Here is a 25,880-nt window from a genome sequence, read left to right on the forward strand (position 1 = left end):
AAGTACACTGCTCACAAAAATTAGGAGATATTTTATCATTTCATATTCATTTTGAAATATTCCCTAATTTTTTGTGAACAGTATATATATATTGCACATACAATTCTCTGTCACTAGACTCCTGAGGATTTACATCACACAACTCCTGGAAGTATCAAGTCCTGCTTACCACATACAGTTGAGCTGAAAGTGCTTCACTAAGTCCACATTTTCTCCTTCTTCTTTACAACTGAGAAGAACACTAAGACGTTACTACCAGAGAAGCAATATAGTCCGGAAGGTGGGTGATCTGTCAGTAGGCAATGATCTGCCTTCCAGCTCCGCCACTGACTAGCTATGTCATTGGGGCAAGTCATGTCTCAGATCCCAGACCTTATTTTTGTAAAACAGGAATAATGATGTCAGCTACCTCAACTGATTTAACAATAATACTAGATATTCGTTGACCAGGAACAACACAAAACACTTTGTGAGATCATATATATACATGGTGCTCTTGCTCTCATTTACACAGATAAGGAAACAGGCTTAGGGACAGCATGCTCATGTTTAAGCCAGAATTCCAACACAGGCACCCTGACTTCAGGGGCATGCTGCAAACCTCTGCCTACAGTGGGAATTAATTGATATAACATATACAACATGCTTAGCATGGTGGATGACATAAAATAAAGATTCAGTAAAAGTTTTGATATAATAAAATAGCATTAATGAGAATAATATATACTATTTTAAAGAGTATTACAACAAGTTAAATGTTTAGAGAGATGTCTTTTAATGAATAAGCAGTTAGTGAATTCTTTGGGAGAAGAAACTGAGATTCACTTATTTTGGCAGCTGCAGATTCGAGAACAGTATGCCCGACAGCGGTGCTCTGTGACTACCTGTGAGATGACAGATGAACACTGACTGCACCAGGAATCATCGGTATTATGGAGAAAACCCAGCCGAGGCCACTTTCAGCTGGTCTCAGCAGCACGCATCTAGAACAAACGCGGTGTCCACGCCCCTTTTGCCCATCATATTTCTCATTACTGGCAAAGCCTGTTATCTTAAGGCGATATAGAACACAAAGAATTTATGCTGTATTTTTGTTCTTGTCAAATAGTATTTAGAGTTCATCTCCCTCCCACACTGTGAAGAAACATAAAGGACCTTTAGGAGCTGCTCTCTCCTTACAAGTCAAAACCAGATGCTGCGAAGCTGTAAGAAAGCTTGCAGGTACTTGGTTTTGGATGGAAATCAAAGGTTATGAAATTCTTTTCTAATTATATGTGTTTTAAAATTCCTAACTCAATATGAATAAATAAAATTAAACTCGATTAAGTGATATTTAAATAAATTTTATTTGAATTAACAAAATTCTAACCCAATATCAGTCAATTAAAAATAATGTTCTTACAATATTTTGGTTTATAATATTTACTTTTGGAAAAGTTCATCTTATTTAGCACTCATAAAATTACTTCATTTCAGGAAGCTTAATAGAATCATTATTTTAAAAACTGAGAAAACCTGGGTGCAAAAAAGCTTCACATCTTATTCAAAATCACACAGTAGATAAACGGCTGAACCATTTCAGGCATATCCAGGCACCTGAAGAGAAATGTGGCCTTGGAATGAGGGTGTTTGAATAAGACAAGAGAACAGACAAGCTCCAGCACAGTTCCGATATTCAGAACTAAGAGGCATTATGTAATCACACATACAAATGCCCTTCATATTTTGAGCCATTTTTTTCAAGGACAAATTTTCTTGAGATTGTTCCTATATTTAAATTAAAAAAAAAAAAAAAAAAACACAAAGGGGAAAAAAAGAGAAAGAAGGAAGAGATAGAACTTAATTACAATCATGCTCGTTAACACAATTAATCATTTTAAGCACACCAAAAATATTTTTAGATAATGACTATAATTATCTTAAATAAAACAGAGATGCTTGGAAAAGAATGTATTGGTAAACTATCACTGCTGAAATCCTGAATCCACTTCAGTCACTATTTCTCATTTCACAGTCAAGCTTCCCGCTGGGGGTGAGCTACTGTGACCCACAGTGAGTGTGAGAACGTGAGCTCATCCACCCTTCTCTGTGGCTGTTTTTAAAGCTGAGGTAATAAGCACCTTAGCTCCTCAAGAATCTAGTTGCTATAAAAGAAAGGACTGTCTCTCTGGAAGTAATATGTTGGTGACAGAGGGCAGGTCTCAAAGATGAAATCATGAGCGGTAATTACCTGGGCATGTAAAGGACTCTCTCGGCCACCACAAAACCCACCCTGAAGAAGAGATTGCTGGCTGGAATGAACGGGAAAACCAGGAACAACAAGCCCACTAATACTTCCTTATGCTCCAGTCTCTGAAACACACAACAGTGAAGGACAAATTAATTTGGGTTAATTCCACTTCAGTCAGCATTTAACCACCTCTTTCATTTTCAAGTTCTCATTGAAGGAATGAGTAAATTAGTCCAATGAAAACCTTTTGATCAGTGGCTGAATTCATCAGAGGAAGTCCTCAGGCTAACACCTCTGGTGTGTCAAAATATTGCATGGACCCAGACACACATTTGCCACCCAGAACCATCTGATATTTGCATAATACAGTCAGTCACCATTACTCCTTCTTCTTGGCCAGCCATCCAGCAACCCTGTTCCTCGGTTCTGTCCCCCTTCAGAATCTCTGTCCCCCCAGGCAACTCACTTCTCATTTCCAGAGAGTAAAACAACTGATATACTCAAGCTCAATAAAGTGTTATGGAAAAGTACTGTCCTCTCAGAAATAGGGAGCATAACAAAAAAACAAAAACCAACAACAACAACAAAAAAAAACCCACACACAATCCCACAAGACAAGCAGAGCACATCATAACAGAAATTAAATGCAAATGGTAAAATCTGGTACCAGTGAGGAAGATCAATTGAGTTGAGAAGTTTTTAACACCTCTCAAATTAAGCCAATAAGCAAGTATTTATTCCATGAATGTTTTGGGGATCAAAATTTATTGCAATGATAACTCAGTAAATTGATAAAGCACCTATTAATTTGTAAAGATTTTTCTGTCACTTAAAAAATTTCTGTTTATTACTAATACTATGTTGTAATGGACACTGTAGAAAGTAGCTTGTATTTCCATGAGTGTATATGATATGAACACATCTGAAGAGAGGCCTATTTAAAATAAATTTTAATGTAATGGTTTTATTTTCTTCCTTTTTAAAAAAATTAAAAAAAAACGAAATGCAACTTTCCATATTATAGTTTTAAACATTTTTATGAATATTTTAAAGTCAGTTACTTTTAATAATTATATAAGAATAAATAAAAAATTTCAAAAATATGTATATATAAGACCCCCTAATACAAACTAGTAATATTTTAAGTATACAAAGTAAAAATTTTAAACATGTTGACACATTTGTCACTTGGATTTTATTAAAATTCTTTATACTACAACATATAGAGTAATAAAATTTCTCATAGCAAATTCATATGAACAAATATGATTTGGACAATTTCTCTTAATAGTTAATGATCTGTAAGTAATGATCTCATTTTTTACCTGAAAGAACCATACTTTTTAGAATTAAAAGATGAAAGATAAAAAACATGCATAACAAATCAAATGGGTGCAATAATGTTGCATTTTTTATGACCCACAAAAATTGATTTTAAAAAATGGGTGAAAAAAGTAGCAGTTCATTATATTTAAAAGTTGCATGATATCTTTGTAATTTAGATTATATAAATATTTTGAGTTTTCAAAGAACATTTTAGTTCAAGAGCTTAAAGTTTACATAGGTAATTTATAAAAGAATAAACACCATCGTAAAAATCCTGTGACATTAAGCACAAGTATTTCTTGCTAAAATGAAAAAGAAATCTCTGATAAAGAAGTACAAGTTGGTAGTTACAAAACAGTCACAGGAATGTAAAAGACAGCATAGGGAATATAGTCACTAATACTGTAATGACTATGTATGGTGCTGAATGGGTAGTGGAAATATCACAACGAACACTTTGCCAAGTATGGTGTTGTTTAACCAATATGCTGCACACCTAAAACTACTGCAAAGTAATATTGATGTAAATTATAACTAAAAAATAGTAATATATTGCCTCACCTGTGGTGGTACAGTGGATGGTATGTCAACCAGGAATGTTGAGGTCACCAGCTCAAAACCCTGGGCTTGCCCAGTCAAGACACATGTGAGAACCAACTATGAGTTGATGCTTCCTGCTCTTCCTTCCGTCTCCCTCCCCCAGCCTTTCTCTCTCCTTCTCCCTCTCTGTCTTCTCTCTCTCTAAAATCAATAAATAAAATCTTAAAAAAAACACATACACACACTCAGGGGTCCTTGGGTTACAACAGTCTCAACATATGACTTTTTGTGTTTACGACACTCACTCCCATAAAAACTTGAAAAAATTGAGACGTGAGTGCTTCGGCTTATGTTGTTAGTATCACACTTACAGATTATTACATGAGCAAACTAGTTTGGTTGTGTGCAGCAGAAGAACCTGCAGTAACACAGCATACGAGTGAGGGAGTTGGTGTCTCCCAATATGCTCACTTATGCTATTTTGGACTGTTAAAAGTGCAAGTATTCTGTTTGTGTTAGGCTAGGGCAGGGGTAGTCACCCTTTTTATACCTACTGCCCACTTTTGTATCTCTGTTAGTAGTAAAATTTTCTAACCGCCCACTGGTCCCACAGTAATGGTGATTTATAAAGTAGGGAAGTAACTTTACTTTATAAAATTTATAAAGCAGTTAAAGCATATAATAATAATTACTTACCAGGTAATTTATGTTGGATTTTCGCTGTTTGGCAGAATAAATCTTTATAAAACAACTTACTATAGTTAAATCTATCTTTTTATTTATACTTTGGTTCCTCCGCTACCACCCACCATGAAAGCTGGAATGCCCACTAGTGGGTGGTAGGGACCAAGTTGACTACCACTGGGCTAGGGTGTGTTTCCACTTACACCAAAACTCAGGTTATGTCACTGTCATAGGAACAGAACTGTGTCATAACCCAAGAACCCCCTGGATAGATTAAAAATAAATAAATTCATAAATAAAATCCTAGACAATGAATATCTTGTTGAGAGTTCCTCATAAACTCTGAGCATATTTTTAAGTACAGGGTTGGTATGCTTTTTTCATAGGTGCACTTTTACTTTTTTAAAGATAGTTGAGCCTGACCTGTGATGGCACAGTGGACAAAACATCAACTTGGAATGCTGAAGTCACTGGTTTGAAACCCTGGGCTTGCCTGGTCAAGGCACATACAAGAAGCAACTACAACAAGTTGATGCTTCCTGCTCCATTCCCCCCTTTCTCTTTCTCTCTTCTCTTTCTAAAATCAATAAATAAAATTTTAAAAATAAATATAGTTGAATATTTCTTTCAACTCTTTACAAAAACTGGAATGCTTTTCATAAAAGTGTTCATTTATCTTCATATAGAGATTTCTAAAGAGAATTTAATACTCCTTATTTGTTAATCCTATAGAATTAGAAAGAACAAAGGTTATGAAAGAACTCCAACTGGGCTATTATCCAGGTCTCCAGCTGTTGTTTTATCCAAAGAAGGCCTCCCTGCCTCTCATCAAGGTTATTAGAGAACAGCCTTCACTGCGATTATGAAAGAGCCATCACCTTCACAGCCTCAATATCACAACTTTTTGTCTGACCTAAGCCCCAGTTCTTCACTATGATGGGCATATGGTTATGTCCTTGACAGAACACTGAGTGTTTCAGCAGCCATTAGTTTGGAAGGAGGTGTTAGTAGAAGCCCAACTCCATGCTGCCTCCCTCCTCGTTCACTGAGCCCCAGCAGTGGGCAGGATCCCCAAATGCTTACTGCTGCTAGGGACATGGAGATGGATACTTCAGGCTCCAAGAGCAGTCTTTATATACTTTATGGCAATCATTTCAGTTGTAATTACATATTTATCTGTGTGTTTGCTACCTGCACTATCTCCACTAGACTGTAAGCTATGTGAGAGCAAGGAGCTGGCCAGCTGTGTTCACTGGTACATGATTTGTGTTTAGTTCAGTGCCTGGTGCTTAGTAGGCCTTCAGAGAAAACTGGATGTGAACAAAGGAAAAGGCAGCGAGGATTTCCTGGTGGAGGTGACAATCTGGGTGTGAAAAATGAGTGAATGCCTACAAAACAAATTCGGTGGTGCTTGTGGGGAGGGATCAGTTGATCTAATTCCAGAGGGCAGATACAGAATGTACAAAACAGGATAAAACTATCCATGTTGGCAGTTGGCAATTCATGATGATCTCGTATGCCCTGTGTGTAGCTGACCTGTATTTAGATGTCAATAGGGAGCTAGAGATAGGTCCGATAGGTAAAGAAAGAAGAGCAAGTCAGGGTCCAGGAGAAGGTGTCCAGATTCAAATTGTGGTCCTGCTATCAACACACCATTAGTCACTCTGAGCGGGCACCTCATTACGTCTCCCACGTCTCAACTATAAAATGAGACAAGTGAGGCTCAGGGCTCAGCAGGGCTGGATCATCACAAAAATTTCTTGATCAATGGAAGTCCACAATATTGGACTTGAGAGTTGTGGGCTTAGAGGCTACCACTCCACAGTGCTAGAGGGGGTGTTCTTACGGTGTGTTTTTCCTTGTTTTCAAAACACTCGCCTGACCTGTGGTGGCGCAGTAGATAAAGCGTCGACCTGGAAATGCTGAGGTCGCCGGTTCGAAACCCTGGGCTTGCCTGGTCAAGGCACATATGGGAGTTGATGCTTCCAGCTCCTGCCCTCCCTTCTCTCCTCTCTGTCTCTCTCTCCTCTCTGTCTCTCTCTCTCTCCTCTCTAAAAATGAATAAATAAAAAAAAAAAAAAAAACCCCACTCAATTGAAGACAGTGGCACTGCGCCCACGTTAAATAAAGTGTTTCATTGTTATTTCATTTTGAAAGAAAAAATAATATTCATGAAAAGATTCTTTATTCTCAAATTGAGTTGATGATTATATTGTCTTCCCTTTCTCCCCATTAGGTTAAGAGGAATAGAAAATATTCATGAGCATATTTCTTTAAGCTGTGAGCCAATCAGCTAAGGATTAAGTTAGGAAAAACTATGTCATGGATGTGGCTGAATTTCTAGAATGAGAAAGACTGGGAGGAAAGCCAAGTTTGTATCCTGTGGATCCCAGATGAGACAAAATTGCCTAAGTAATTTATAGCTTATTTTAGCCTAATAGAGTCAGATGAAATGCAAACAAAATATGAGTGGGGGGAAAAAGAGAAAATCTGTGGCCTTTTCCAAAGTACATAGAAGTGCATTTATTTCTAGGAGGAGAAGCAAATGGAAATTTACCTATTCCAAATTACATGAGGGGATGAAAATATAATGAGAATTCCAAGAGTTTATTATACAGCCATTAATAGTACCTGGTATTTACTGATTAACTGTGCAACTTCATACAAATTATTTTACTTTTCTGAGTTTTAATTTGATGATCAGTTAAACAAAAGTAAAGGTATTGATACCTATTGTATTCTTAGGAAGAATGTGTGAGAGATTCACTATGATTTTCTTTTCTGGCTTGGAAGGATATAAAGAAGCAGCCTTCTGAGCTGTCAAGAGGAAAAAGCACTTCACACCCCTTTGAAGGTGCCCAGAGCACTCATCAGCCATTGGCACCCCCACGAATCTCAACCAGCAGCTCAGTTTTCTCAAAACCAGCAATTACTTCCAAGGAAATCCAGCCCCAGAATCCAAGTCTAGACTGGCAGCTTGTGGTTTATTCACTCCCTTTCTTAATCCTAGTTCACCTTCCAAAGTACTGGTCACAAATGAGGACACACACACACGTGCGCACGTGCATTGTGGCCAGCAGCATATGGGTGTGTGCTCACAAGAAGACTCCTTCTCGTTCCATTCAACAAAGACACCATCCACTCACTGCAGGGTGTTCCCATCCATAGGGCCAGAGAAAGGCCCTTTTACGGTAATTATCATTACCATTATCATATTTTCTCTCATCTCTAAAGAGGTTTCAGAAAAATGGTGCAGTGCATTCAGGGTGTGAGCATGTTCTCACAGTTCTACATACAGCACAGTTACATTTCAACCCTAAGGGTTATTTGGCAGCTCTAGGCCCCAGCTGTCTGCAAAGCTCTTCGGCACTGGGAGTAAAGAAGGTATTTGCCAAGCTGACAAGTGGCATGGCTGGACACTGAGCAGGCCCTGCTTTTTGTCTGTTTATGGGCCTACTTCCTCCATCAGACTATGCATTCCTGCATGAGTCACCATCTCAGGTGAATTTTTTATCTACATACCTAGTACATACCTATCTGACATGCAACAGGTATGTGTTGTGGCAGTAAAGATCAGGGATGCGAGTTGCACATAGATCACTGGGGTTCTCAAGCACCCCAACAGCCATTGCAGGGACTTGCTGCTAAGGAAATCTTTTATGTTTGGTAACCCTCAGAAACACAGTATTTGCAATATTAATTTGGGGTGGAAAGCTTTAATTCCTTGAGCATCCAAGAGTATCTTATGACCTTGGCACAGAGGGCCAACAGTGCTGTGGTATTTTTAATCAGGAAAAACGCGTACCTTCTGCCCATCTCTAATTCTGGTCACTGCTCCTTACTACTTCCAGGTCCACCGTGATCACTGACTTTTGTGCTCAGGAAAATTGAAATCTTTCATTTTATTGAAATTCAATTTTAACTTTTTGAGTATTTCAATTTTTTAGAATATCCCATAATTTACTACTATTATTACTGTATTTTCTATTGAGAAAGACAAGTTATTTAATCAACTGGAATCCCCTCTTGCTTTACTTGACTGCACAACAGTGTCTCGTTTCTTATGCGGGGTTTGAGCTGAACTCCAGTTATTGAGCTGGGCAGCGAGCGAGGCTCCTTCTCTGGCTCAGTGACTCCCAAATTGCAACCCTGCAATTTGTGCAAGTTTAAATTAATTCCAGTTTAATCTTCACTACAACTCTGTGGAGATATTATCCCTGTTGTAAACTCTAACGTCTTAGACCTTTGGGTCCTTCACAAATATTTATAATTGAAATCAGCAGAAATGTCAGAGGGTTACTGTATTATTTCCATGAGAAATATTCCTTAAGGCTGCATAGGCCTTGAGGTCTTCTAGCAAAATTTGGGGGCCTGGGTTCTCACTGTGCTGCTGTGTACAGTTTAAGAATTTTAGGCCCTGGCTGGGTGGCTCAATGGATAAAATACTGTCACTGTGCATTGAGGTCAGGGACTCAATCCCTGGTCAGGACACATAGGAGAGGCAACCAATGAGCGCACAACTAAATGGAGCTAAGTTGAACAACAAGTAGATGCCACTCTCTCTCCCTTCTTTGCTCTCTCTCTCAAATCAATGGAAAACCTTTTTAATGATTTTTCAGTGGCCCAACACCCCAACTGCTGTCTATTAAAAATGCATCAGTGAGGCTCCACTTGAATAAATCAGAGGCTCGGGTTTATTTAAAACAGCGTGAACACTGACCTGGCAAAAGCCCTGAGAGGCTCTCAAGGATGATGCTAACACAGACTGCATAAAATGGATGGAGAACTGGCCCCCACACACTAACTGAGAGGCCCAAGAGGATGCTATCAAGACCAGAATGGGAAGTGCCCAAGCTAGAGGGGTAAGGACAGAAAGAGCTGGTCTGTTTGGGGCAACAGGCTTCTGTCTGAGCTGTGCACAGATGCACCTTAAACTTATTTCCACTGGGCTGCCCTCTTGTCTTCCTGAACTTCTTCACTGTGGTCTGTGTTTTCCACTGACTTTTACAGCCGCTCCCTCCTCTGCCTCTTTCTGCCACTAGTTCTGCTTGCCTATCTACAGGCACAGATCTTGTCTGGGGCTCCTTTCCATGATGACAGCTCTCACCTGGCCCCTCTGTTGCCTCATCAGGCTACCTGCTAACTGTCAATTTTCATATTGGCTCCACTAACCCTGCCCACATCACTGCATAAGGTCCCTTCATAAACTCTTCAATCACCTCACTGATTGTGCCATATGTTTTTTTGCCAGGACTCTGATAGGTCAGCTCAAAGTGAAAGACTATGGGGAGGGAAGTAGAGGTGTGAACTCCAAAGAAGGAATAGAACTCTGGCTCTTGTGAGCTGATACAAGCCAGCTCCAGCCCACTCTTGACTTGATTCCATCCTTGTATTGTTGTATTTCCATTCTGTTTCAGCCCTTGGGTGAACCACCCTTTTTAATGACATTGTGGTTATAGAAAATTTGAAATGTTGCATAAAAACAGTAAAGACAAATACCAATCTAAGAGAGCTTTCTTATCTGGCAAATGAAATTGGGACCAATCTCTCAATAATTGGAAAAGAGAAAGTCTTAAACTTTTACTGCTATTGTGATGTCAAATGCAACAAACTACTTCTTATGATTCAGACAAGATCTAGAATCTGAATTCCATAGCAGCAATGCAGGAAGCAAGAGGAATTTGGGGGCAGTCTTAAGGGTAGAGAGAATAAGAACATTTGAAGGCTGATTTTCAGACCCTCAGTTACTGCTGCCAAATTCCTTGGTGACTATACCTTCATCTGGGGCCCATAGTTAGTCCCACTGGACACAATGCCACACTGCAAGAGGTTTAAGGACAGTCCTCCCATGACATGCACACAGGTCACACCTCAAATGAAAGCATGGGAAGGAAACCACTAGCAATTATTTTCCTCCCTAGTCTGAGAGCAATGAGACAGGCTGAGTGGGACAGAAAATGGGCTTTGGTTCAATATCTCAACAGCAGAGCCGCCAACCCACACTCTACTTGGCTCAAGCTGGTGATATCATTTCCTCACTTTCATGTGCTCTAAAATGTACTCATAAATGCACAGGGAGAAAGTTTTAAAAGGGGAAATGAATGAAGAAATTATGCCCCCTCAGAGACAAAAGTAGATTTGTACACCCTGTGCCTGCCCTGAGCCAATCCAAACATGGCTCTTTCCCATGCCAACCTCTCCTCACCAGGAAGCCTCCTCACCAGAGGCCCTAATGAATAGAAAGCTGAAGGCAGATTAAAATCAGAGCGTCCCTAAACTCACAGTTTCGATTTCTGGTCTTTGGTTCTGGACTTCAGTTTTTTGCACAGAGTTTTCTGTCTGATTTGCTTTTAATCAACAGTCTGAATCTCCTGGCTAACATTAGTTCCTGAGATTGAAACTTCTTATCTCACAAGAGCACACCATTATGTTGCAGGGTTAAATCGGGGGGAAGGGTGAAGCTCTCAGATTGCTTAACTCTAATTGAGAATTAACTAATCCCTAACTTTATTTGGAAATGTATGTTAAATCCTGCATAGGTGTGTTTTATTAAATGTTTAAAGAAAAAGAAAAACAAAAATCTCTTAAAACGATCTTTAGACATGACATAATTGGAAAATGTTAAACTAGAGGATCAACGCCATTTATTTAGTGAATCAAGCACCAGTAAGGAGTTACAAAAATTACGTAAATTAGAAAAATGTTGTTTAAGAAACTTTTTTTTTTCTTGAAGTGAAACTATTACAGGAATTTGTGGAAAAATGAGAGAAGTCAGAGAAATGAATTTCCTTCATTTCTACCTGTGGTTTTGAACAAAAAGGGAAAAGGTACCAAGAGCTATGCATTGAAAAAAAAAAAAAAAAAAGAGTGAGGAGACTAGAGAGATAAAGGGAAAAGGCAAGAGAAGATTTCATCTAATGCCATGTTCAACATACATTATTTCCTGTGTGCTCGGGGGGAGACGCGCAGATGGGGCGATAAAGGCCACCTAGAAAGTGGCAGTGGTACAGGACGGAGGAAAAACAAGTATCTCCTCTGCTCACACCATATGCCACTTGTTTGACTCAAACTTTCCCACCGGAATTTCATGATAATATTATAACATAGGTAATTATCCCCAATTTTACAGATGGGAAATTGAGGCTCAGAGGAATCAGAGGGCCTAAGATACTTATCTAAGTTGATCCAATTAGCAAGAAACAACTATTTCAAACTGAGGTCTGTCTGGTTCATTCCAAAGATTGTCCTTCTGCCACAGCTTACACGGCTCTGTGATCCAAACCTAATGTCATGTATGTGTGTATGGGTGTGTGTGTATATGGGGGGTTGGGTGGGATATTTCAGACCTTCACTGCCTTCTGGCTTTGTCACAGAAACACAGTGACAGAAGATAAGACCCAGTAATTTGCAGGTTGCCAAGCAAGGCATTACTGTGGAGAGTCTAGAAAATCTCACCCCCAAGGCCAATGACAGAGGGCACGATTGACTCACTTTGCCAAATAAATGCAGACATAAGTATTCTACAGGCTACAGGGATCAGCAGGGTATGTGGCACAGAATATGTATTCCTCGTCAAGTATTCTGCTTGCATGAGTGGTTTTAGATGGCCCAGCTCCTCATTCTGACAAACAGCCTCTGGAAGAATGGACATATTCACGTGTACCAGTCAGAATAGAGTAAGATATAGTCATTTATTTGACTGATCTTAGTTATTGAATTTTTAAAATTATATTTTAGAAGACTTGAGATAAGAATAACAATTCTTATTGATACAAGAAATTAAATACTGTGATGAAACTGCCATTCTTAGTAACAAAAATAAGAGAACATTCACATACTAGTGACCACAGAGACACAATGAATATGCTTGGACAGCTAAATGGGGCAGAGGCTTTTTAAATTTTAATCTATACATGCCCTGCAACTTGGTATTGCTCTAAGCTTCCATTTTTAATATTCAACTCTTTATCTATGAACTGTTTTTTTTAAATCATTTTTTTTTCAATTACAGTTGACGTACAATATTATACTAGTTTCAGGTATATACCCTAGTGATTAATGTTTAATCATTATATAACTTACTTAGTGATCGTCCTGATAAATCTCATACCCATCTGACACCATACCTGGTTATTAGAATATTGACTAGACTATGTTCCCTATGCTGTATTTTACATCCTCATGACTATTCTATAACTATCAATTTCTTAATCCCTTCACCCTTTCCACCCATCCTCCAACCTCCCTACATCTGGCCACAGTCAAAACATTCTCTGTAATATCTATAAGTCTGTTTCTGTTCTGCTTATTTGCTTAGAGTCAATTATTGATAGATGTGTATTTATCTCCATTGTATTGTTCACATTTTTTATCTTTCTTCTTCTTGAAGTAGACCTTTGAAACATTTCATGTTATACTATTTTGATGGTGATGAATTCCTTAGCTTTTTCTTGTTTGGAAAGCTCTTTATCTGTCCTTCAATTCTTTGCGGTGTATAGTAATCTTGGTTGCAGGTCTGGCTTTTCATCACTTTAAATATTTCTTGCTAATCCATTCTGGCCTGTAAAGTTTCTGTTGAGAAATCAGCTAACAGTCTTATTGGAGCTCCCTTGTAGGTAACTAGCTGCTCTTCTCTTGTTCCTTTTAAGATTCTTTCTTTGTCTTGAATTATTTGTATTTTAATTATGTGTTTTAGTGTGGGCTCTTTTGAGTTTCTTTTGTTTGGGATTCTACAATTCCTGGACTTATATGTCTATTTCCTTCAACAGGTTAAGAAAGTTTTCTGTCATTTTTTTCAAATAGGTTTTCAATTTCTCGCTCTCTCTTTTCTCCTTTTGGCACTCTCATGATATGAATGTTGACATGCTTGAAGTTCTCCCAAAAGTTCCTTATACTATCTTCTTTTTCTTTTGGTCTTTTTTTTTCCTCTTGTATTTTTCTGAAGCTAGAAATGGAAAGGCAGTCAGACAGACTCCTGCATGCGCCCGACTGGGATTCACCTGGCATGCCCACCAAGAGGCGATGCTCTGCCCACCAGGGGGCGATTCTTTGCCCATCTGGGGCATTGCTCCATTGCAGCTGGAGCCATTCTAGTGCCTGAGAGGGATGCCATAGAGCCATCCTCAGTGCCCAGGCCAACTTTGCTCCAATGGAGCCTTGGCTGCAGGAGGGGAAGAGAGAGACAGAGAGGAAGGAGAGAGGGAGGGGTGGAGAAGCAGATGGGTGCTTCACCTGTGTGCCCTGGCCGGGAATCAAACCCAGGACTTCTACACGCCGGGCTGAAGTTCTACTGCTGAGCCAACCAGCCAGGGCCTGGTCTTTTTTTATTTTTGCTCTTCTGATTGGGTATTTTTTGCTTCCTTATACTCTAAATTGCTGATTTAATTCTTGGCTTTAGCTACTCCACCATTGATTCCCTGTAAATTATTCTTCATTTCAGTTAGCATATCCTTCATATTGACTGGAGCTTTGTTATGGTTTCCATTTTCTTTCTTATGTTGTTGAAGTTCTTTCTTACTAAGTCACTGAGTGTCTTGAACTCCGCATCTAGTAGTTTGCTTGTCTCCATTTTACTTAGTCCTTTTTCTGGAGTTTTGTTCTCTTCTTTCAGTAAGGACATGTTTCTTTGTCTCTTCATTTTGCCAGCTTCCTTGTGCTTTTTTTTTTTAATTTTTATTTTTTCTATGTATTAGGTAGAGCTGCTACATGTCTCAGGCTTGGAAGAGTGGCCTAATGTCATAGGTATCCTGTCGGATCCAGTGTCATACCTCCCTCTCCACCTGAGTTGGGCACTCCAGGTGTGCCCTTATCCCCCATGTGGACTGTGTATACCCTTTTGTTGTAGTTGAGCTTTGATTGCTCTTGCCATGTAAACTGGGAGGATTTACCCCCAAGCCAATAGGCTATAAGAATTGGCTGCAACCCCTGTGGAGGACCTGCTGTGCAGAGGCCCACACCACAGAGTAGGACCTACTTCTGTGGGGTTCTGGTGCCTGCTGAGTGTGCCCTTGAGTGTGTCACTTGTGGAGGTGGTTGAGTAGTGCTTCAACGTGCTGTAAAGCTGTGCACTGGGTATGATGGCTCTGGATCTCCCGGGAGGTGCAGGTCAAGGTCAGTCTCCACTTGTATTCTTTCTGGGGCATCCTGCCATTAGCTGAAAAGCAATCTGCAGATAGCTGTTACTTGTGCTGGACTTGGAGGTGCTAAGGAGAGGCCAAGCTGTGAACCAAGGACAACTGCCACTAGCACTGGACCTGTGGCCACTTAGCAAGAGCAATGGGGTATTCCTAGGCCAGATGCTGTTTTTTTGAGAGACTTTTGATAAAGTCTGAAGCACGAGCCAAGACAGCCCTTTTATATAGAAAAGCCACTGGAAACAGCTTGGGTGGGCCCACACCTTATGTGGGGTACGGTTTCAGGGAATCACCAGGGTGGGGTAAACAGTGTAAGCTAAGTTGAGGGAGACTCAGATATGACACCTGCCTGCTGGCTCTGTTGGTATATGGCTCAGCAAAGGAATAATTGCTTCTGCCAGCACTTCTGTCTGGGAGAAAGCCTGCCCCACCCCCAGCCCTTATCCTAATGCCAGACAAGTCAGTTCCTCCTTGTATGTCCCTGGTGTGAACTGTTTATATGTAAATTTTAGAAATGTGACACTAACTATGATAAGCCATTTTATCTTGTCACATAGCTGTTATATTCATATATTATATATATATATATATATATATATATATATATATATATATATACATACATGCATACATATATACACATGAAGAATTCTTTAAAGAGAGCAGATTCAGAAAATCAAAATAGTGGTTTTTCCCTAAGAGGGTAACACATATAATGTCATATGGTGCTGGCATAAAAGCTAGCTGAGTAGATTCAGGGGAAAGGTGGTATCTGTACTCCTACGAGACACCACTGGATTCAGGAGAGATCCTGTTCAGAGGAAGGTCAGTGGTGCATTAGACAAGGTGCCCAGAGCCTGTCCAGAGCAGAGTACAGAAGAGAGAGAAAGAGCCCATGGCTTAGGGACCCAAGTTTTGCATCATGCTCACCCCATCTAGCTCTGGCTGGAGAAATAGAGATGACACTGTTATGCCACAGACTTCTAGGTCAAGAACTATAGCTTAATAAGGTGACAGTGTGGGTGCAGGGCAGGAATGATTAACCAGTTTTCTCCCCCGGGTAGGAATTCAATTAGAAACCAAGATGGATTTAACCATGCAAATGAAGTCAGGAGTGATTTTAGCTTTGATGAAGAGGAAAAGGAGGCTGAAGAAAATGAGATGCGTTTTCATAAATAGTTTTGTTCCTAGGGAGATATGCCTGCCTTGTAACTACTATAGTCTACTTCTGACTATAGCTCAAACGCTTCTGTTAAGGAGACGTCCCTCTGCCCCTTCCTCAGCAGAATGCTACAGGCTTATTTTTTGTTAAGAAAAAAGATGTTTTACTTTTCCATACAGTGAGTCAGACTCACTGAAGAGTATGGTTCTTCCTACCTGGGACTGTCGCACAGGAGATAGTCCTTCCCTATGTAATCTAAAACGGATAAAGAGAAGGAAGCACAAAATACCAGTTTGACAGAGTAAAGATCCAAATATTTTACAGCAGCATTTTTTAAAGACTATACTTCACCATACTTTATCAAATAAATTACAAAGAAATGCTTGTCTTACTTCAAGGTGATGATATATGAAAGTCATTAAGAAATTTAGTAAACACTCTTAAGTTAAAAAAGAAAAGTGAGATTTACTTATACATTTGAGCTTCTAGAGAAACTCCTATTAACAGTAGATTTGATTCCTGTTATCTGCACCTATCCAAAGTCAAAGTAGCTTCATAATCAAAGTATGTTGCATGTCCTTGAATAAGACACACTTTCTTGCTTCTGAAACATATGGTGTTAAAAATAGGATGGATCAGAGCTTTGGCCAGACATGAAGAAGTCCCAGGTTTGATTCCTGGCCAGGGCACACAGGAGAAGCCCCCATCTGCTTCTTTACCCTTCCCTCTCTCCTTTCTCTCTATCTTTCTCTTCCTCTCCTACAGCCAAGGCTCCATTGGAGCAAAAGTTGGCCCAGGCACTGATGGTGGCTCCATGGCCTCAGCTTCAGGTTCTAGAATGGCTCTGGTTGCAACAAACAATGCCCCTGATGGGCAGAGTATCGCCCCCTAGTGGGCATGCCAGGTGGATCCCAGTCAGGCACATGCGGGAGTCTGTTTCTCTGCCTCCCTGCTTTTCACTTCAGAAAAAAATAAAATAAAAATAGGATAGATCATAATGTTTCACCAGAAGTTGTAAAAAAGCTCTTTTTCTAAATAACAGACTTGATCAAATAATGCACTTCCCTCACCTTTAAATGTGCATTCAAACAGCCTATTTGCTACATCTTAAAACAGCAAAATTAACGGACTAATGAATTTAGCAAAGAATAGAAACACAGGCCCTATAGTTTAAAATAGTATCAAGTACTGGTAATTTTCTGAATTCAGACATTCACATACCTATTGTTTCATTAGGGCTGCTTTGCACAAATAGCTACATGTATCTCTAAAATGTATATAAGAGAAGCAGTTTAAAATGATTTGTCTGAGGCTTGACATAAAGATACAAGTAAGAATTTGAATTTGAACACATAATCCCTAACTGGGAGTCATTTTCCCTTGGAAAATTTTTACAAGGTAACAGGAAAAAAATGCTTTAGACAGAAAAACAAAGTGTAAAAGTATTTCTCCAACAAGCTTTGGCACTGCATTATTCCAAAGAGAAGGCACTGTCACAGTGAGCAGAAAAGGAGAGTTCACTGGCCAGAGTCATTCAAATCAAGAGGAACTGAGCTCTCCTGGAATGAAAAGAATTTGCAAGGCACTGCCAAGGAGGCTGACATTAATAAATGTTTTTCCCAATTAATCACTTTTTATAACCAGATGCCAGAGTCCTAGGTCACCAGCTGACTAAGCCAAGTTTGTCATTTAAAATTACCAGGTCTTCTGTAAATACTGGTAGCCTCTGACAAGTAGAGCCAGGCTGAATGTAAAACTAAATACACATTTTAGGTGAAATTCTTCCAAAAGTGCAACCACTTATTAGCAAACAGTCACATATCAGCTAATCGCAGAGTTTAAGGAAGTCCTTTCTCTGTCCCCCAGCTCTCCAGCAGGGACTTGGCATGAACAGAACTATATTCTGAGGCAAAACAGCCCACTTTCTCCTCAGGTAATGCACAGAATACTCTCACAAGTGTCTTTTTAAAAAATTATCAGCTAAGCAAGTGAAGATACAATTTTTAACTTTCTCCAGTTACAAGGAAAACTGCATGTGCAGAGCTGCATGCAATGTCACTTTGGTCTTAGTGTGGAAATGGTCACTTCACGTACCTGTGAATCAGCTACTCTAGGGTCCACTCACTTCCTCACACCGAGTTATGGATGGCCATGTAGTGTCCCCACCCCATCACGGGCTTAGCAGCCACAGTCACTGTATCAAACACCCGCATGCACATTTCTAACTAAGGCCTCAATATTAAGGAAAACAAGAATTCCACGAATCTGTTTCAAGGTCTGTCTTTTGCTTGTTATTAACTGGTTGAAAAAATCTAACTAAAATAAATGGTTTAAAAAAATCCTTTTACAGGGGGTACCGCTAAATGTGACTTGTGGTGTCTTGTTTTTGAAGGGACAAATAAGGCAGCAAGAAAGGGTTTCAAGTCTTCCCAAGAACAGACTTCAGAATTCTTCTGCACCCACCCTCCTAGAACTACACCAATACTTCCCAAAGCACATTACGAAAACACTGTTCCTGCAGGAAGCTCATAAAAAGGGTTCCAAATTCAAATACATCTGAGAAATGTCATTTACTATACACCCCATTTGAAAACTCACAGGGCTGCTTAGAGCACAGTAAAGGCTTTGTGAAGTTTTCCAGCTTAAAAAAAAAAGGTTTAACTAGTGCTTCTGAAATGCAGACTCTTTATTTGGGGTAACCTTACTTAATGACCTGTATGATGCTCAAACATGTTTTGATAAGCGCTGGTGTATGGTGTAAACTGCTCAAGCAGAAAGAAGTGAAAGTTTCCACCTTAGGAATTTCTATTACCTGTCCCAAAAAATCAACTCACTGTCTGGAAACAAGAAAACTTCCCTACATCTCAGCTACAGCATTCATGCCATAGTTGAAACTCATTTTCTGTTATTCATCTTTTGCAGATATAAAAGCGCTGGCTGCCATTTTCCAGGTTAAAAAAAAAATCACTATACATTGAGAGAACTTTATGAAGCCATCCATCAGCACAGTGCTGGGTCCTGCGATGGTAAGGCCTGAGAGTGGAAGGTTCCTGGCTGGCAGAGGCATGTTTAGATCTCATCTGTGTTCAGGAGGGCAATTCTCCGAGAGGGAGGGGAACTGGGGGAGGGAGAATGAATGGAAGTAGAGAAAACCAACGTCTTCCAGGCAGCTCCTGGGTTTTATTTATTTTTACCTCCATAGTCAGTATAATACTTGGAGCCAGTGAATGGTCAATGAATTAAATATCTAACATTTTATCTTACTGTTTTCCTCTCCAAGTACAACATCTTGCACGTACATATTCCCTACGAAGTTGCTTTCCTTTTCTCTAAACACTCTGCCAGCTTTTAAGACCGGTTTCCACTTCCAGCACACAGCTGCAGAGGTGGCTGCTAACTGTGACCGGTGACGTTACTCAGTCCCCTCTTGCCTGTGAGAGACACAGAAAAGTACAGAAGCGCCCAGGGTACTCTGGGACACTCCCCCCAATTCAAAGAACTCTTGAAAGTTTTCCCATCCTAAACAATGGTTGTCTTGGTAAAACATGGGCATTGATTATTCATCCCTTCAACAAATATATATTGTTGCTGTCTCTTCATAGTTTCTTTGGGCATTGTGCTTAAAGGCAATTGCTTAAGGAAGTGAGCCATCAATCACTTCTGTCCGCTTTGTATTTTCCAGGCAGTATTCTACATTCTTTGGAAAACATCAGTTAGCAAAACAGACACACATACAGAAAAAATCTCTATCCTTTGCGAGGGGAGGGAGAGAAGGAGAGAGAGGGGGAGAGAGAGAGAGAGAGAGAGAGAGAGGGAGTCTAGTAAGGGGTATCTGCAATATAAGGTGAGCAAGAAGTGGACTGCAACTGCAGACAGGGTAGTCCACGTTGGCCTTGTGGAGAAGGTGGTAATTAAGCAAAGGAGAGGAGGGAGCCAGCCACAGAACTCACTTCATAATAGGCTGCAAGTTCAGGAAGGAACCAGAGAGAGAATGCAGCGCAGTGGGGTGGGCTGGAGATGGTAAAACCTTTTAGGTCACAAACAGAACTATATTCTGAGTCCAAAACAGCCCACTTTCTCCTCAGGTAATGCACAGAATACTTTCACAAGTATTCTGTGATCTGGGATTTGCGCAGTGCCCCTTGTAAAGACTATGAAATTTTTACTTTGAGAGAAATATGCAGCCACTGGAAGATTTTAAATACAAGAGGGATGGGCTCTGGTTTTCATTTTTAAAGGCATAATTTGGCCACTGTGCTGAGAATAGACTGGACCACTGGCACTAAGGGAGAAGCACGGAGATCCAGTGGCAGCCCTGGCAATAACCCAGGTGAGAGATGCTGGTGGCTTGGACCAGAGTGATAGCAATGAAATTAGACAGAAGTTATCTGATTCTAGATACATTTTGGAAGTATAGTTGACAGGATTTATTGATGAACTGGATATGATATTAGATAGAAAAGCTGAGAGGAAACAAGAAAACCCCAAGAATTTTGGTTTGGGCAACTAATGGGATGCACTGAAATTACAGAAAGAACACTGCCAGGCAAGCAATGAAAGGGTAAGTTTAGAAGTTCAGAAGTTAAATTTTGGAATGTTGAGTTTGAGACTCCCATGTGGAGATTCACGCTTTCCTTCCTGAACAACCCCAGGGACTATATAGGCAGATATATCCACGTAATATCACATTTCAGGATAGAGGGAACTTCGAAGACCTTATTGTCAACATGTTGATGGGTAACAATCTAGATATAGAAACATTTAAACTCATTGAAAATGTGCTTTTTTTCTAACACTTTATGCTGCCCTATTAGGCAAAGCTTGTGTAAACATAGGGAATTTTAGGGGTTTTTTTTGGGGGGGGGTGAGTCTCTTCAGTTGTATTTATCACAGTGCCACACTTTATAGGGTTGTTGGGCCTTGTATAAATAGCAAATCACCTAGAAAATTTGTCAATCAATCACTTTAGTCTCCTTTGCATTTTCCAATACCATAAGTAATTTCCAATGGGCTGTTTGTTTAGAGGGATTTGTTTTACTTGCTTTTATCTCTGGGACTCCTAATTACATATTTCATGGTTTTCCTAGAACAAGATGGGAAAAGGTGCGCTAAACGGAAATTTTATGTTCTGAACGAAAATAGTAGGAGCAGAATGGCTCCAGGAGTAACTGAAATGTCTTCTGACCTTGTTAAGAGCTTAAAAACAATCAGAAGCATTGTAAGGCTAAGTGGTAATAAACTGCTTTTATGAGAGTATGAATCATTAAGTTAAAAGGAATAAAAAGTCAAAAATTAAGATTATCACTCAAAAGGTAGACATTATTTTGAGCAAAAGCAAATAATACTAGAGACTATAAAATCTTGCTGAGAATCTTAACGCATACAATAAAGAAAAATAAAGCTGTCCCTGGTTTCTGAAAACTCCCTTTTTTTCTATTAATGCAATCAATCCTTCCATTAGTAAATTCAGCGAGTTTTCCAACTAAAGTATAAACATCGAAGGGGTAGGTAAATCATTTCCTTATTAAAGAATGTGACTTGTGAAAATGTAATTGCCCTGCGAAGAATAAAACAAACTATATGTGAAATGATGTGGGAAACGGCTGCCCGGCTCAGGTCAAAAGCCACGCAGAGCTCAGGCACAACTGCACTGCGCAGGGCACAGAACCTGAGCGAGAAAGACCTGTGCAGGGCTCGGACCCAGCACGAGGAGGATGGCTTCCCAGGCGACAGTGATAACGGACAGAAAGGAACGCTTCGGGAAGACGTTGTGCAAGGGCCTCCGATTTTCAGGAAGCCGCTGGATTAACAGTTGCATTTCTAGTGTCTATTCTGTTTCGATACTCATCACGAAGTGGGATGGAGACACAGCAATGACAGTAAGTTTTAAGAACAACAAAAAATAAAAGAAAGTGATTGTTTCTTATATCCTGCCTACTTTTGCTAAACTTTCAAATACCTTAAAAGACATCTCTAATATTTATATTTCCATAGTTTGGTGTTGTAGGTGACAACTCCGGACAGTGATATTTGACATTATTTCCTTCCTCTTGATAAACGTTCACTGTTTTTAACTAAAAGAGGAGTTTTATGTTAGAATTCTGCCCTTCTATATTACATTTGAACTTACTTCCAAATTCTAAAATAAGGTACAGAATTAAAAACTTGAAAGTATGTCACTACCATTAGCTTTTAGATCAAGAATTCAACCTGTTACTTAAGATGAAGAATATAAGAAGGTGGGAGGAGGATTAATCTTTAGTAACATTATAAGTAATTTTAACCCTGTAAAGCACGACTGTATATTGAAATATATAGAATAATTAAGAAAAGGCAGCCAACTGGATTATGTTTTTTCATGTCTGGTTATTTCCTACAAAATGGAAACGGGAACCCTATTGTGCTCTTGAGATTATGCTGTGACAAATGCATGATGATGGTGACGACGATGATGACACCTGACAGGTTCTCAATGCTTCACACATGCCAGTCACTGTGCCGAGTGTCCCATGTGGCTCCCCCTGGCTCAACCTCTGGTGACCCTACCCTGTGGTGCGGGAACAAGGCTGAATGAGATGGCTGAGAGCAGGTCAGTGGCACAGCCTGGCCTCAGACTCAGCTCAGTGCAGACCGTTCCACTCCACAGCCTCCCCTCCTCCAGCCTCAGGACTCTCGACCTGGGATTTGTGCAGTGCCCCTCAACATGCACAGGAGGTCTGGCTCCTCCTTGAGGTTTGTGGTCATGAATCTAAAGTAGACTGCCAAATGAAACTAGGGTGACAGAACATAAGTCACAATTTGTACCACATGTAGCAAAGCAATGACATAAAAGTATGTCGGGAAAAGCAGTCTCAATGCATCTTCAAATATGCTCCATTTTACAATGTAATGCAAATTCAACCTCTCTATGTTCCAACACTGCATCTGATAAAGCAGTAAGTTCATTTTCTAACTCTCATCAGAAAAATGATATAAACAAAAATCTTTGCTTTGGAGCATGGCCTAAGGGCTAAAGTTAACCACAGCTACTGACCGGGATAAACCGTGACCAAAGTAGCAAGGCGTTATCACAATTGGTAAAAAGTTGGCCGGGGGAAAGATCAGCTAAGAATAGTGATAAAAGGCTGGACCAATGGGCCTGGCCAGACCTGAAACAGAGAGGCATCCCAGACAATGGCTACTCCATGGCACTGGTGGTCATGGACAGATGTCCCAGGTCAAGATACTATCAAGACCTCTACCATCAGTGATTGTAATGGTCCCAAAGCAGGACAAACTGAATGAGTATAAATGGGCTATAAAAAATTTGACCTTTAATAGTATGAGGACGATGTTCATGAATTGAAAACAGAATAGAAATTGAGAACATGGAGTTTGCAGAGAATAGGAACTTAAAAGATAATATAGTCCAGAAATTTACTTATTATTATTATTTTTTTTACAGAGACAGAGAGAGAGAGTCAGAGAGAGGGCTAGACAGGAACAGACAGACAGGAACGGAGAGATGAGAAGCATCAATCATTAGTTTTTCGTTGCGCATTGCAACACCTAAGTTGTTCATTGATTGCTTTCTCATATGTGCCTTGACCGCGGGCCTTCAGCAGACTGAGTAACCCCTTACTCGAGCCAGCGACCTTGGGTCCAAGCTGGTGAGCTTTTTACTCAAACCAGGTGAGCCCACGCTCAAGCTAGCGACCTCGGGGTCTCGAACCTGGGTCCTCGGCATTCCAGTCCGACACTCTATCCACTGCGCCACTGCCTGGTCAGGTTAGTCCAGAAATTTAAAAGGATAAAAAAAATCAACATTGACACAGCCATTCACCTTTTAAAGACAAGCTTCATTCCTCAAGTTCAATTTTTTTTTTTTTTTTTTGTGACAGAGACAGAGAAAGAGAGAGGGATAGATAGGGACAGACAGACAGGAAGAGAGCGAGATGAGAAGCATCAATTCTTTGTTGCGGCACCTTAGTACCTTAGTTGTTGATTGATTGCTTTCTCACATGTGCCTTGACTGGGGGCTATAGCAGAGCAAGTGACCCCTTGCTCAAGTCAGCAACCTAGGGCTCAAGCTGGTGAGCTTGGGTTTCAAACCTGGGTCCTCCGTGTCCCAGTCTGATGCTCTATCCACTGAGCCACCGCCAGGTCAGGCCTCATGTTCAATTTTATTTAACTACTTGGTGGGTTAAAATAGCATGCTTATTGTACCAGTTGTCATAATGGCTATTTTATAATTTAAAAGTTATTCCACAGTAACCTATGTGCCACAATAATAACTGAACCTATTATTTGGCTGAACAAAATGCAAAACAATTTTTAGAAATCTGAAAGCATGTTCAGTTCAGGTGTGTGGATCTGTGGCTGTACAATGTCCTATACCAAGGGATCAGCTAATTTCTGATACAATGGCAGAATTGAATAATTGTGACAGGCTGCCTCAAATATTTACAATCTGGTTCAGTTTTCCATCTCCTCGTGTATTCCATTGCAGTGAACTTCCTTCCTTAAGCTATTCCAAGTCCTTTTTGGAATGAGGTGAGAATGTCCATTGTAAATAATGACTTTCCAATAGTGGCTCTCATTCTATTACCTCCTTATTGAGATGTGTGGGGTTTTAATGAGAGAGAGGGAGCTCTAAGACTGACAGTTGCTGTTTGCTCAGCCAGTAGCTGTCTGTTATTTTATCCAGTACCTTGAAGGGTGTTGTGATTTGGATTAGTGTGTGGGCTAATGGAGCCAAGGCTGAGAACAGGCATGTAGGGAAAGCCTGAGATTAATGCATCTCCCCTGAGTGAGCAGATACATTTATTACCCCCAATTCTACCCTCCACTTCCACCAAGTCGTCATTGGTGGTCACCTCCGTTGATCAGAAAGCAGATTCATCCCCCTATAGGTGTGACTATTTGACTGGTTTTCCAGGGTCCAGAGATGACATCTAGGATTTGTGTTGGTTTCAAGGCAATGACGTAGAAGGCTGTGAACAGACTGTGACAAAACTCTGACCCCCCTCCTCACTAAAATTAAAACCAAAACAATCCTGAAAGCCCCATACTTGGGGAACGGGACCTGCACTGAATTATATCCATTCTCAGAAGACATCTCACTGTTGAGGTCATTATTAGGAAAGCTACATATCATTAACTCCCCTACTTTTTTCCTTGGGTTTTACTTTTATAAGTATACTACATGACTATAAAAGGTATAAAAATACCTTAAAATCTCAAGACAGCCTGTGAGAATGAAATAAAGAATCAACAACAAAAAAGTACTCTTAAATATAATTTAGTGTCATTTCCTCTGTAATGCAGGAAAATCACATTAGAGGACATGGGAAAAGGGCAACTTTAAAGAGGAGGGCCGATGGTCCTAACTCCTCCAAACAATCCAAATCAGGCTGGCTACTGTCCTGATATAAATCACTATTTACTGTGAGTCAACAGTCTGGCATACTTCTATAAGAGTCATAGAGAGAAATCCAAGCGCATTTTCAGCTTACAGCAGTCCTGGTGTATGAACATGCACTGTTCATAGAAAATGAAATAATCAGACTCCACAATTGAAATATTCTTTATCTCTACTGTACATACATTTGAACAGATTGATTGTCCTCATCGCAAAAAGAACAATTTAGTTCACTTTAAAATTCATTGTTAAAAAGAACCCAAGCCAATAATGAATTTCTAGATTGTTCTCTACAACGACATTATGTCATATAACTCCTAGTGCATAAAAGATGTGGAGTGGAGGAGGAAAAAATGAAGAAGAAGCACAAAGAAAGACAAATTTGACATTTAAATTCTTAAAGAT

At 39.9% G+C, this 25,880-nt stretch overlaps 1 protein-coding gene across 1 annotated transcript in view; it reads right to left on the bottom strand.

Annotated features, from left to right (window-relative positions):
- Positions 1-25,880, bottom strand: part of TMTC1 (transmembrane O-mannosyltransferase targeting cadherins 1) — a 285,489-nt gene that overhangs the window by 109,305 nt on the left and 150,304 nt on the right. Inside the window, exon 9 of the mRNA XM_066368881.1 lies at positions 2,231-2,352. Coding sequence (XP_066224978.1) covers positions 2,231-2,352 — 122 coding nt within the window. The remainder of the gene's footprint in view (positions 1-2,230; positions 2,353-25,880) is intronic.

The sequence above is a fragment of the Saccopteryx leptura genome, chromosome 2 (assembly GCF_036850995.1).
Source record: "Saccopteryx leptura isolate mSacLep1 chromosome 2, mSacLep1_pri_phased_curated, whole genome shotgun sequence".
NCBI lineage: Eukaryota > Metazoa > Chordata > Mammalia > Chiroptera > Emballonuridae > Saccopteryx > Saccopteryx leptura.